General features: G+C 43.5%; 2 protein-coding genes across 7 annotated transcripts in view; both read left to right on the plus strand.

Moving 5' to 3' along the window:
• Nucleotides 1-14,273, plus strand: part of KIF16B (kinesin family member 16B) — a 296,531-nt gene that overhangs the window by 192,183 nt on the left and 90,075 nt on the right. For 5 of the 6 annotated variants that reach the window (XM_045885380.2, XM_064572797.1, XM_054510002.2 and 2 more), the window contains 3 exons: nucleotides 3,214-3,366; nucleotides 5,479-5,575; nucleotides 6,297-6,347. In XM_045885380.2, the coding sequence (XP_045741336.1) occupies nucleotides 3,214-3,366; nucleotides 5,479-5,575; nucleotides 6,297-6,347 (301 nt within the window). Of the gene's footprint in view, nucleotides 1-2,645; nucleotides 3,074-3,213; nucleotides 3,367-5,478; nucleotides 5,576-6,296; nucleotides 6,348-14,273 lie in introns of those variants that run through there. The other variant, XM_054510004.2, reaches the window with a different exon arrangement.
• Nucleotides 6,355-12,789, plus strand: LOC123851531 (uncharacterized). Its single transcript, XM_045885382.3, is given in 2 exon segments — nucleotides 6,355-9,402; nucleotides 9,404-12,789. Coding segments are annotated over 2 exon segments (1,785 nt in total). The 5' UTR covers nucleotides 6,355-8,050; the 3' UTR covers nucleotides 9,837-12,789.

Here is a 14,273-nt window from a genome sequence, read left to right on the forward strand (position 1 = left end):
CAATAAAACATCATCCCTTCGTGCGCAGACTGCACCCTGTGCTGATGTCCACACCCGGTGGGAAACTGAAAAACAGCCATTCTCCTACCCCTCCTGATTCACAGTATTTGGGGAGGCCCCGGGATTCTGCATTAAAGAGTAAACTAGTAAACAAACAAAATTCTCCAGGTGATTCTGAACACAGTGGTATTTTTAAGCATGTGTGGTGATGATTTACTTACATTTCTTTTGGTGTTGTGAAAACTAAAACTAGGAACTAGCACTATTTTCATGGTAAAGAAAGAGTATTTATCTTCTCCCACCCATTCCCTGTCACCATGCTTCCTACACCGTAGGTTTTCAAAAGAAATAAATACATGAATTCGAGAACACTTTTTCTGGTAGCCCAGCAGACATGATGCCAAGCCTCCCAAAAATCTGTAGGCTGCCTGGTGTGCAAGCATCACCCAATTTGTTGTCCTACCAGGGTGGGTAGGGGGGTGGTTCATATCCTGGCCCAGCCCCATTCTGCTTGGCTGGCCTTGGCAAGCTCTTTGATCTTTGGGCCTCAGAGTCCTCACTCTTACAGAAGGGGGCAGAGGAGACCAGGGCCTGTGCATTTTCTTTAGCTCCAAACCCTTTGGTCAGTTGAGATTGTACCTGAAGCCCAGGTTGGAGGGCCTGGACCGCTGCCCGCTCTCCAGCATTCTAACCACCCACAAGCATCTCCTGAGGGGCTGTAACCAAAGCCCAGTCAGCTGGCTTGTAGGAGCCCAGCTTGACATTGGCAGAGGCCTGGGATCCATACCGATGACAAAGCAAGACCTGCTGTGAGGCTGGAGCCTCTCTCCATCATCTTGCCGAGCAGGTTGGGACAACATCCCTCTCAAATGATCTGCTTATACTGTGGGTTCTATTTACCTTTGCTCTCTGGTAATTCCTTCTAGCAAACCAGCAAGAAATAACAATAAAAAACCATAATGCTATTACTTGGGAGAAATAGGTTGGAGGTTTAAGAAAATGATTGCAGGTATGTTATGTAAATGAAATTGCTGGATAAAGCTCCAGCCCCAGGAAATTTAAAATAGTGGAGGGCACACTCTCAATTTATACTTTGCAGTGTGCAGCAAGAATGCAGCGTGAGCTTTTAGCTTGATGTCCCTGGCTTTTGTCAAGCAGCTTCACTCCCTGGCCATTTAGTATTAATACTCTATTACAGCGGATACAGTATTGTGATTTCCATGGAAGTGATTCCCCAATGTCAGCGTTCCTCCAGAAGCCACACAAAGGATGCTTTCAGCTTCATGTGTTTTGATGGAGTAGACTTTGCTAAGACCTAATTCAGGCCAACACTTCTGAGCTCTTTGCTCTGGCTGTGATGCTCCTGCAGCTTTCTGTGGGTGTTGGTTTTGCGTGTTGTTATCTCTTTGGGTTCTCATGGCTAAGCCAGGGCCTGCCGTGCAGCCCGAGTCCGCCCCTCGTGAAATCCCACAAGCATGAAATTTTAAATTCGCATGGAACCAGATCAGACAACAGTGCGCTGAACTTGGCTTTCCTTCTTTGGCTTCCTCATAAACAAGATTCAATCCATTTTCTGTCTTCTTTTTCACCCAGTGGTTATATAGCCACTGGGGACAAGTGTCATGCAGTTAGAAGGTGGAAGGTCTGCTCACCGCCCCACTCTGGGCCACTGTGTCCTCTTGTCTGCTGGCCCCAGGGCTGTGGCCCAGGTATGTGCTGAGACCATTTCCTGGGATACCCTGCTTCCTTTGCCCCCTGTATAAATCCTGTTTGGGCTTCAGGGCCCCACACCAAACCCTTTGCTCTGTGGAGTCTTTTCCATTGTTCCAGCACTGTAGGAGGTCCTTGAACAACTCCAGTACGTGTCATCTTAGTTCTGAACATTGGCAGTTACTCACTTACATGCAACTCATTTTTCTTACCATCTCTGAGACTTTATATTAATATTGTTCCCTGGTTCTTTGCCCACCAACTGGCCCCTAACATCAATTTTTCATGGTTTCTTCTTCCTCCTTTGAAAATACTTCATACTGTGCAAGTTGATGCTTCGTTAAGTACTTGCTCATCAGTACACAGATGAAGGGCTAAGTTAAGCTGGGCATTGCCTTCTGTGAAACCCATGAGTGCTGACCTGGTGACCTTGTAATCACATTTCTGAGAATTAAGAACTTGGCTCTCATGTTCAGGACAGCTCAAATTGCTGTTGGTAACACCAGAGAGCTGGCAATATCATGGTACGCCAGCATCTGAAGCTAGAATCTCTGAAGTTTGGAACTGAGGGAATTTGGAAGACTAGTTGATTCTCTCCTTAGGTGTATGAAGAACTTGGGACCCAGATTTCATTAATTTGCCCAAGTTCACACAGTGCCTGAGCTGTAGCCCTTGGCTGGGATTCGTGTACCTGGTCCCAGGGACCATGTTTACTGGCAAGCTTGGCCCTCTGGTCTCACGGCCCTGGATTCAAGCATGCCGGGGCCAGCAGGAGAATGGCCTTGTACACACTTTACCTTGTATTAGATGTATCATTTATCATTGGAAATAAATATTTGGTTCAACAATTTATGGTTTATTTTAATTTCTCAAGATACTGACCTTGCTTTCCTAGGTCTCTCACCTATTTCCCTTTTCCACACCCTCTGCCTTAGCCAAAGTGGATTCCTAGTTTTCATGATGTGGGCCTTTGTTCATACTGCTTTCTGCACCTGGAGAACCCTTCACCCTTATCTCCAAACATCCGAATTCCCACTGGTCTCTGAAGACTCAATTTAGAACTGCCTTGACGCCGTGGATTCTCCTAGATAGGTGGTTTTTAAAAATTCTTTAAAGTTTCGATCTCTTTTGTCATACTGAAGTATTTGGGGGGATCCCGATATTAAATCAAAGACCAACTGTTTTCACTGAAGCAGTGGTGGGGGCTCAGAATCCTGCCCATCTGCCTCAGAGGATTGGCTTGGGGCACAGTGGGAACATCTTTGCCCTTGATAATTAAACTCTTTCCAACTTTGGACCCCTACAGCATTTGTTCTGAATCCTTCTTGTGGCTCCTTATCACTTAAATCTTGTCTGATATGGTACCCTTTCTATTAGAAGGTAAAGCTCTTTGCAAAGAGTGTTTGTCTAGATCCCCCATGTTTCTAGAACAGTGTCCCACCCACTGAAGATGCTCAGGCAATACTGTTAATAAATTAATTAATGTAACTCCCATCTCTGTAGATTAGAGCATGAAATCCAACAGTTGAAGCAGAAGATCTGTGAGGTTGATGGTGTTCAAAAAGGGCATCGTGGGACCTTGGAGGGAAAAGCTGCTTCTTCCAGCTTGCCACCCAGTGCTGAAAAGTCTCACCTGGTCCCTCTGATGGATGCCAGGTACTGGACATTAAACTGATGCCAAATCTACATTTGTGATATGAGTTAATGGCTTATTGTACCTCATATGGTCCAGTTTGCATATGGAGAGATCTATCAAAGGTGACAAGTGATAGGTGTCCTTGAATTGTGTATGCTTTGTTTCCATCAATTGCTGCCTGGTGGGGAGAGGTATCATTTGAAGGAAACCAAAGACTGGGGACTGGCCAACCAGATCCAAGGAATGCTGGTGCAATGTTGTGTGAGCAGGTAGAATTAGAAGGTGCAGGGAAACCACCTCATCCAGAAAGGAGTGAACCAAGTCCAAGCTGAGAGGAACAAAGAAGTAGAGCTAATTGAACCATACCAAGAAGAAGGACCTTGTGCTGACAGTTAATTTATGGAAATATTAATTACAAATAGATGAAGTCTGTAACAAAAACTGTACCAGTATATTCAGAATGATCATGAATAGCATATACATCTGATGCTACTATAGTAAAATGATTTTCAACTTGAGTGGCATTGTAAATTGCTCTGTGGCTTAGAGCTTTCAGATAAATTGACTTAATCATTCTTTGCCTCTAAGAAAATGGATTATTTTCCTCAACTCCATCTGTGTCATGGGGATATTTCAGATTGGGCAGTCATGAGCCCTGGGCATTAGACAATATGTATTCAGATATCAAAATGTATTCAGAATGCTATGAGCCTCTGTATCCCCTTAAATCTAGGTCTGCATCTTCGGTGGGGCTAGTTTAACATTTAAGTAAAGGTCCAGAGAAGTAATTCATTTGTAAGCGCCCTTGGCTCTGGGTCAGCTGTGTATGATTTTCCTTTCGGTGCTGAAAGGTAACTACCACATTTTATTACCCTATCCATTCTTCTGTGCTGTTTTGCCTACAATATTAATCTCTTTACCTAACATTTCAGAAATTCATCCAGGCATGGTCAGTAGTACCGAAATGTTTCTAGGACTGTGCATGTGTTTAGAGAGATGAAAGCAGATTCTTTTTTTTTTTTTTTTTTAAAGATTTTATTTATTTATTTGAGAGAGAGAATGAGAGAGAGCACATGAGAGGGGGGAGGGTCAGAGGGAGAAGCAGACTCCCCGCAGAGCAGGGAGCCCGATGCGGGACTCGATCCAGGGACTCCAGGATCATGACCTGAGCCGAAGGCAGTCGCTTAACCAACTGAGCCACCCAGGCGCCCCGAAAGCAGATTCTTTTTTAGTGTGCTCAGACATAAACATGCAAAAACAGTTCATTTTAAATAATCCATCTAATCAGTGTTTCTAGAACTGGGGAAAGGAGAGCCTAGAACTAAGTGAGCCTTCCATGTGCGCAGCCTGAGCCACTAGAAGGATTTTAGCTGGAACTGAAATTCCCTGGTCTCCCCAGTTCCGCTGGGTGGATGGTGTGTACTTCCTACAATTTCACTTACGTTCTCGAGGGTACCAGATGTCTAGTTGACAACTGCCTCAGTAGTCAACCATTTCTTGCTTCCACCGTCTCAGCCCCATGCCAGGGAGTTTGGAAGATAGAGAGGCCTTTAAAATATGGTTTCTCCCAGCCAGGTACCAACGGAGAGACAAGACAGAGCAGAAACAATTCAAGCCATTGTTCCTTTGGGATAGTGAAGATTCACAGAGATTGTATCCACTTTTTTTTTTTCTTTCAATCCTCTTAAATGACTTTGTGATGTGAGAAATAACTGTCGCTGTTTTCCATGTGAGGGAACTGAGGCTTGCTGAGTGAAGTGCTGGGTCTCAAAGTCAGGGCTGAGGCCATGGAGCCTTCCAAAACCTGTGTCTGTGATTCTTCTCCGCCCTGCAGCAGGGGTTCTACCAGGGAGATCCAGGAGAGATTTGGATGGGATCACCTGTTCTCCGTTTTATCCTCAAGATTCTGTTATTTGTCCATTACTTTCTTGTTTTGGGAAAACCCAGATAGTGAACACATGGCACTAGATTTCTTAGAACGTAGAAGAATGTTCCAGGTCCCGAGTTGTTATGGTTGGTGTTTAGAATGAGAAAGTTCCTCGTTTTGAAGGGCATAATGAAGAAAGGATCTCACATGCCCTGTATAGTTAGAAGTCCTTAAGTACCACCGAGCCCACCTCTGTTGTTTGCAGGATCAGCGCTTACATTGAAGAAGAAGTCCAAAGACGACTTCAGGACTTACATCGCGTGATTGGTGAGGATAGCAGTGCATCTGCCGATGTGGTGAAGGTGAGCTGAGGGGGCCAAGCCATCGGTCATACGTTTCCAAGACGACCTTGCCATAAGGTGGTGGCGGCGGCAGTGATGGGCTCCTTTATTATTGTTTGTCAGTGAGAAAATTGAGATGCAAAATGTTCTAGAAAAATTAAATATTGCTTGGGTGGAGCTTAACAGGTGATAAACAGTGCTGATTCAAGAGAAACTTTATTTTAAAATGTTTTACTTCTGGGGAAAATGTGTAAGTGAATGTACAGTCTTCTAAAACATTTACTTTATTTGATTTATAAAGATTCTACATATAACATTTTTCTGTTTTCTCCAAAAATACAACCAATTTCCTTAAGTATTTAATTTTGCTTGATAAATTATCCTAAGTAGATATATAATTTTGCTTTTGAGAAGATAGGTATTTGCAATGTTGATTTTTATCAAAATAAAAACATTTCATTCCTATTCTGCAACCTAAGAAGTGTCCTAAGGAAATTTTGTTTTTAATATTATTCTTAGAATTTTAAGAGTAGGACTAGATGCTTCAGTTCCCTTACAGGCAGATGGATCGATAGAGTCATGTTTACCTCAGGAATATAAATTCTATAGAAGGGTTGTCATTGTTGAGCAAGTATGCTTCTTTAGAATTTTGTTCCCATAAATATTTCTAATCAAATCAGTTTCTTTTCCCTCTATGAACAAGCTATAATTTAATATAGAGGGCTTTTTATTTTCTTATCAGGATAATGAGAAACTCCACAATGGCACTGTTCAACGTAAGCTAAAATATGAGGTAGGTAATGATTTTTCAGATTGATAAGGTCGCCTTAAATTATGGCATGCTTGTGTGATTAAATTTTCTTAATGTTTAGTTGCATAATTAGAATTTTGAAGTCCCAGTGAAATTAATGGCTAATAGGGGAGGCAAGCTATTATATGGACTTAAAATTAAACGGAATCCTGCAGATTGAAAACTGCTTGGACTTTATTTGAATGGCATGTGACTGTGGTGGAGGCCGCTGGCCCCGTTTTTCATTTGTAACAGTATCCTTTCCTTTGGTCTGTATTTAAAAGGCAGAATTATATAATCAGAATCAGATACAGGGTTTGGAAATGAAACTGAGTACCTCTTGATGTTTTAAAAATCCTGCTCACTTTATAGACTGTGAGTTGGCAGTAGTACAAAAGACATACTCTTGGTTGATTCGCTTATTTCTCTGGTGGATTGTCAAACCAAGGTTTATTTGGGCATATGATTTATAAGGTTTTACTTGTACTTTCCTCCATGAGGGACTTGTCCTTCTCATACACTCCTAAATTAAAAAAACAAAAACACCCCCAAAGTACTAGGTGGTAGAAGTCTCACAGATGGCGCCCATACACTCCAGAACAGAGATGAAGGGGTGGGTGTGCCCCAGGAGGCTTAACTGACTTTGGCCACTGCCACACCTCCCTTCAGTCATGCAGTAATGACATTATCTTCCTCTGGACATCTGTCTCCCTAGCAGATAACCTTGGGAAGAGCAGGATGTTGCCCTTCATTTCTTTGTGCCCACTGTGCCTGGCCTGTAGCGGGCACCCAGTAGGCCTTTCACAGAGCTGGTTTGTAGCTGTGGCACTGGTGGTCTAACCAGGGCAGGTATAATTAAGAATTCCCGTGAAGTGAGCCAAGAGGCAAGAGGAAGATGACCAAGGTGGAAATGCTTGTCCATTTCTTTTGGCCTTGTCATCTGATTGTCATTAAGTACGCCCTTATTCCTTTTACATTCTGGACATATGGTCATAGGCTTGTTTTCACAACTGAGGCTGACCTTTTGAAAATGCAATCAAAGATCTTAGGATTTGTTTTGGAGCAATTAAAATATTAGACCAAGAAATGGATACTGTGGATCAATCCCATGCAGCGTTTTTTTTCTATCAAATACTCAGCAATTTGTAAGATAAGTAATATGGAAATTGATGTTCTGTTTGTGAATCAGATCATCTGTTCTTAAATCATGTATCAACCAGTATGAATGGCTTAGGCTTTCAATTTAACCTCTGCATTAATCTACACAATGAAACCAATGACTGCAAGAATCTTCATGTGCAAAAGATTTGCAAAAGATACTGCCACCTCCCCATTTCAACTGTTTTTGACATCTTGAACAGAAAAGGTATCTTGCCCCATTGCTGCCCAGAGACGTCACTGACACCGACAGCAGAGAAGAGGGGAGGGAGGTGGATTTGAACCACCACCAGGGTCATCCCAAAGACACAGAGCTTCCTGGGCTCTATGGCTCCCTCCTCAGGATCACAAGAGAGAGCCCGCCAGGGAAGTCACCAGCCCTCAGGACACAAGGCGCTGCAGACCAGTGCTTGCAGACATAGTCATCCTGAGCATACAGCTGTTTTCAACCAAAATGTTTCAATCTACCTGAAATCACTTTTCTTAACGAAAGCAACCCCGGCGACACAAAACGTATTCAGCATAGGTCAGGAAATCTCAGTGAGCTGATGCCTTATAAAGATGAACACAGCTTGGGAATCGAGTCCCACTGGAGTTTGCTGCAAGATTTGTCCCAAGAAGTGTCTATAAATAATGGAGGCAAGCAGACCAGGCGAAGCAAGTTACTCTGCTTTGTCCTCTCTGAAAGCATTTCTAGTGAGGAGAGGGCCTCCCACAGCATTCCTCAGAGGGCACCAGCCTCAACATTTTGTGGTGAGCAGCAAGTTGAGGGAGAGTTAGCTGCTAAAAAAGTTAGCTCTCCACAGTCCCTGATAAATAGCAGGACAGAAGGAACCAGTGGGTTGCGCTATTTTTGCCACAGGCTCTCAGACCTTTACAAAGATACCGGTAGTCACCTGCTACAGTCTGGCACAGAGGTGATCCACCACGGCAGGCATGTGGGGAGCCTGTGTGACCCCCGTGGGCTCACCTCCCACGTGACAACATTGATCAGAAGACTGCCGTTTCTGAAACTCTTTCCCTTGGATGCACCCCTGAAGTCACATGGGGGGTCTTCGGAGTCTTGTTCTTTCCCCAGAGAGGCTCAGGCTGGCCACAGCCACAGTGAGGAGGCAGGGACCACTAGGCCGGTAGAGAGTGCGGCGCCTTTCAAAGCACCAGGCCTTCCCACTGCCTCAGGGGCTGCAGGATCCCCAGGCTCCTGCCCAAGCTCAGTCTGCCGCCTAGGATATGAAGGTGCTAGAAGGAGCTGTGCATTTAAGCAGACCCTTGTGCAGTTCCCAGCCTGGATGCTGAAACTTCAAGAGCACCCTTTAGAAGACTTTCTTGAGCACGTGGCTCATTACCTGCCAGAACTTTCGGGTGACATGAACAGAGTCCAGGGTGTTTACTGGCTTGCTGTTGCTAACTGTGCAGAACCTGACCCTCAGCCAGCATGTTTGCTCCTGCTTCATTCCATGCTATATGCTTTGGTTCTTTCAGATAACCCATCAGGCTCAGTGGCTGTTTTTCATGCTCTACCTCTCTCTGGACTAGAGGAGATTCAAATTGGCTTTGGTGGGCAGAGCATCAGATTCCTGGGCTCTGCAGAGAGTCTCCTGCTCACCGTATTTAGTTACAACAAAGCCCTCTGTCAGCAGATATGCCGTGACCTCCTGACTGTCCTGTTGCCTGAGTCTGAGGTCCCTGCCTGCACTAACCATCCTTTGTTCCAGCAAGATCTGGTTCAGCTTTCTCTTGATTGGAAAGCAGAAATCCCAGATTTAGTTTTGACAAACGGAGTTCGGTTGTCATCCAGATTCCGGAATACCTTGGTTGACATGATTTACTTTCTTCATGGAAATATGCAAGTCAACATCCCCTCTCTGGCAGAGGTTCAGTTATTGCTCTACACGACTGTCAGTCAAGGGTGACCCCGCCCAAGACGAGTGCCTGTCGTTAGTCCTTCTGAACACCCACATTGCCCTTCTGAGGGAAGATCGAGTTTTCTATCCCCACGCCCAGTCTCTAAACACACCTCCTCCAGGAACACAATTTGATGTGACCAGATGCCGTGCTTTGAGCGAATTCAGGTGTGTTGTTGTTTCAGAGAAGAAAACATTGTCAGCTGTCGAACTTACCTTCTTCGAGAAACTCCAACTCCCATCCAGTTCAAGAAGTAGCCCAGCCAGGCACTTCGAAGAAGCCCAGAACGTCCAGTTGTTAGCTGGCATGCTGGGTCTTCTGGGCAGTCAGAATGCGGCAGCCAAGGTCTGGAAACTGATCCTCAGCTCTCAGGATGAGGCTCTGTGGCTCATCTCACATTTGACAAGGCTCGAGGAAGGAAACTTGTAAACATATTCTGCATGTTTTTTGAGATTTTTTAATAAAACGAACAAGATGAGAAGAGTCAAGAACTAAGACTATCTCTGTGTAGCTAATTGATCCGAAATTGGAAAAATCTAGACCTCCAAAATAGAAAATGTAAATATTCTAAATATTTCCGATAAAAGAAAAATAGGGGATAGCAGAGCACTTATAACATATCTTTATCACCACCCTGCGTCATTTTCTTAAACCTCAACCTTGTAAATTTGGGTCTGCCTCATTATTTGTGAGGTGATTAAAGCATTTCTGATTGTTTTTGGCTTCATGTCGACTTGTAGTATGGTGGCTTGGAATCTGTGTCTGCTGGATTCCGGCAGGCTAATTTGTGCTGCTTGAGAAAGTGCCCGGTTGGCAGTGACCTTCACTGACATCCTCTGTTTTCGCCATGATTAGGACAGCTCTGTAGCAGAGCACATTAGTAATGCATCAAGCTTCCTGGAAGGACCCAGGGATTTAAAATACCCTCCCCTCTAATACGTGGAATGGAGGCAGTACCACATGCCCTGCGGTGTCTTCTTGCTCAGTTAATTGCCTTTTCCTTCCTCCTCTCAGACTTCTTGACTCTTATTTTCCAACCTATGTGATTTCAGCTCCTTACTTGTTGGTTTAGTTTTGACTCCCCTTCCCCCTATGCCACATGCCCCCCACATGCCAGTTCTTTCTCTCAGTTTCTGTTACTTCTGTCCTAGAAAGGCTCTTCATCTTCAAGTCTTTTTCTCACAGCTCCTTCAAGTGATCTTATCAGCTGGAGGGTCACCTCAGAAGGCCTTTGGCACTTTCCCCTGGCTGCCCTCCCTCTCTGCCTCCCGCTAACCCTTCATCACTCATAACCTCTGACCGAGGTGTTCTGCTGGCCTCCCTTCCAAGGTGAGTCACGCCCATAGTGGCCTCAGGTACATCTCTCTTCACAAAGTACCATCTGGTACTCAGCTGCCCTCCTCCTCCGTGAGAGGCTTGAACCTAGGCCCTGTAGAATCTTCCTCTCCTCTGAGTGACCCTTTCTTTTTATCCACCTCTGTTCAACATTCCTATTGAGGAATCAGTTTGCATGTCTTTTATTTATTAGTTATTTCATTGGATCCTGGGCTGCTCAGCCAGTGTTCTCCTGTTTCTTGGGTGTGTATGTTCTACTAAACTCCAGAGTCTTAGAAGGAAGGAGGTGTTCTTCACTGCTCTGTCCTCCCTCTGCCACTTGCAGCCAGGATCATGCCAAGCTCATGGTAGGTACTCAGAGAATGTTGCAGGCAGTTGAACAAAGCGATTCCATGAAGCCATTTATTTTAACCCTGGCCTGGAAGGGTCATTCTCTGTTCTGGGCAGACCTTTGGATGATGTGCAGCATAAATGTCATCGCCCCTCTCTTCATTTCTACTCCTAATTGACGAGAGGGGCGCTGTCAAAGCTTAGCCCATCCCAAAATTCAGTGTCTCCCTTTGGCCAGGAAGTAAGGACCTTCTGTCTTTCCCCATCAGAATTAAAAGCTACTTAATGTGTTCTCCATCTCGTCATTAATTTTCCTCTAGCCAGGTCTGGGGCAGCAAATAGGAAAGGGCAGGAAACTGGAGGGCACATTAGGATGCACACACTATGGCTGCTGCCTTGTCTGCAGTAACCAAGTGGAGGCTTTTTGTCTTTTTGAGGCAATAGAATTCAGATGTTTTTAGATGGAGCCTGTTTTTGTCCCTTCCACCCCCTCAATACACACACACACACACAAACACACACACACACAAACACACACACACACACACCCTATTGCCGTATACATAAGGGTTTTGAGTCTCTGATGAGGACATCGTTAGAATTAGTTAGCTTGTCACATTCTTGGCTGGAAGATCTTCTCTTGTGGAAGAAATTTCGCAAATAAAGCATAGTAGTCTTCTAATATCAATAATTTTCACCTAATTTCAATTTTTTTTTTTGCTTTTTTCAGCAAATACTTTCTTAAAAACTGCCCCATTTGAGCATTTTCTCAAATATCCTTGATCGGAAGAACAGAATTAATGATCATAAAGAACAGAGGGAGTGAAATTTAAGATGCCAGCAGAGGGATGCTATAGTTGGAAGGGAAACAGTACATAAACAGTACAAAGATTTTAACAAAGAGTGAAAAATATTAGACTCGTTTGTCTTCATAGGTTAAAAAAAACATAGTTCTACTAGGTTATGAGTTATGGTCTTTAATATTGTTCATAGATGGAGCATGCAGCAAATATGAGCATTGCATAGAAGTCGTATTATTCATTGTAACTTCTTCAGTCTGCTTTATGATCCAGACAGGTCACAATGAGGATTACATTCAGATCTCACCACATAATAGAAGCAGCCTCCGGCAGTTCAAATTTTACATGTCTCTTCTCTCACCTAAGCATACTTTTTACTTTGGGAGCAAGTGTGGTTCCCTGATATGAAAATTTGATTTACCATCCATGAAGTAAGTACTAAGGTTGTCATACCTTAGGTTGTCCCTGTAGAAGCCAGCGGATTAGTCTTTGCACCTTTGCCCACTGTGGCTTCAGTCCTGGTGGCCTCCCTCCATCTCCACTGGCTCATTCTTTAGGAGTTCTGAGCCCATGACGCTACTATAGGGAGCAGGTGTGAGCATCTCCATATCCAGCCTAACGTGGGATCTTCTTAGTTATAATGAGTTCCTGCGTCAGAAAAAAAAAAAAACTAGGTTCATACATACTTTGTTATGTGGCATTTCCATTGTTGTCGTATGGGCATAAACATTTACATTGTGGAACTTGTTAATGCATTCTAGACAGTACCTCTTTGAGTACTTTGAAATAGTGATTTCATCTGAATTTGATTAAAATCCATTTTGCTCGCAGCTTCCTGTTTTACAGACTTGTGGTTGGCAGGGTGAATTTATTTAGTCTTTGTTGAAAAACATTTCAAAACCATTTGTCTACCCTTTCTCATTACTCAAAAAAATGTAAGTGCATCCTTTGGAGAGAATACTTATGCCTCCCAGCAGTAGTAATTACACTAATTTTTATTTACATTCTTTTTCCTAAATGATTTCCCTTTTATTAATAGATTAGAGCACTTTTATTATTGCTTCTTTGAAGGTCAAACAGTCTTATTGGTTAGACCAGTTTCTAGTGAGGTTATTTTGTTAATTTAGTTACACAGCCTCCAGTATGCCTCTTAGGACAATTCTGCTTCATCATTTAAGATATCTTTTGTGATAGATATTATATAAGTCGCTATTGCCAGGTGACCAACCCCCAATTTTAGTGGCATTAAAAAAAGCTTTCATTTCTTAATAATGGTTTGTAAGTAGGTTGAGGTGGCTTTACCATTGTCTCCATATCATCTGCAGCTCAGATAGGGTTAGTCTACTCAAGATGTCTCATTTTGAGGTCTGTGCTGAAGGGTCAGTGGCCATCATAATGATGACAGAAGCACAGAAGATGTGGATGCATCATGGCTGCCAGCATCCCATTGGCCAACACAAGTTATGCAACCACGTCCAAAGTCAAAGGGCAAAGAACACTCCATCCACCAAGAAGCCATGGCAACACTGGGTATAATGCTGCTTATGTAAGGAAGAGAAAAATAGGGAACAGTAGTTCACCATGTGATATTTTATGTCTAAGGCTCTTATTTAAAGTAAAATTCAGATAAAACTTATAGGACTTCTCCCTAAGGAAAGTATTCAGGTACTGGGAAGAACATAGGTCACAGGACCTTTTAAGTTACTTAGTTCAGCTGGCTTTCCGGTTCAGTCTTTTCTTGATACCTCCAGGCTGATCACTGTCTACCTCAGAGCAGTTCTTCACTGGGGACTGCTCTTATTGTTAGAGCATTCTTTCCATAATCTTCGTTACTGTGATCTCCATCTGCAGGGTTCATCCATCCTTCACATTCTTCTGTAACAGAATAGAACATGTCTGTTCCACAGTCTGTGTTATAACCTAACCGCCTTTCAGGGAGGACCATTATCTCTCTCGCCTCCTCTGATTTTCCTTTTCTACCTTCAACACCCTTCAGTTCCTCTGCTGTTTCTTATACAACATGGCCTCCAAACTACCACCATCCAATCTCTTGTTAGGGTTGCACCCTTGTAATTTTTTATAGCGTCCAATGGAACTGAATGATTCAGTTAATAAGAAGGAAGGAGAGTCTATTGTAAATCACTTCTCCTGCCTTTTAATATCTGGTTGAAATCTTTGGTTGCTGAAGATGCAGTGGATTACAGTGATAACAATCCCAACCACCCTTTATATTGTGGTTCACAGTGTACCAAGTTCTTTCCCACGTATTGCTCCTTTTGAGCCCCACAGTGATTGTCTTGGGATGGAGGAATTGTCATCAATCTCTACTTCAAATTTAGGAATTTAACTCAGAAAGGATAACTTGATTGGTAATTGGAATCAAACTCAGACCTTCTTACTT

The sequence above is a fragment of the Mirounga angustirostris genome, unplaced genomic scaffold (genome assembly GCF_029215605.1).
Source record: "Mirounga angustirostris isolate CCGP_5_RB_7025 unplaced genomic scaffold, mMirAng1.0.hap1 SCAF_10, whole genome shotgun sequence".
Lineage (NCBI taxonomy): Eukaryota > Metazoa > Chordata > Mammalia > Carnivora > Phocidae > Mirounga > Mirounga angustirostris.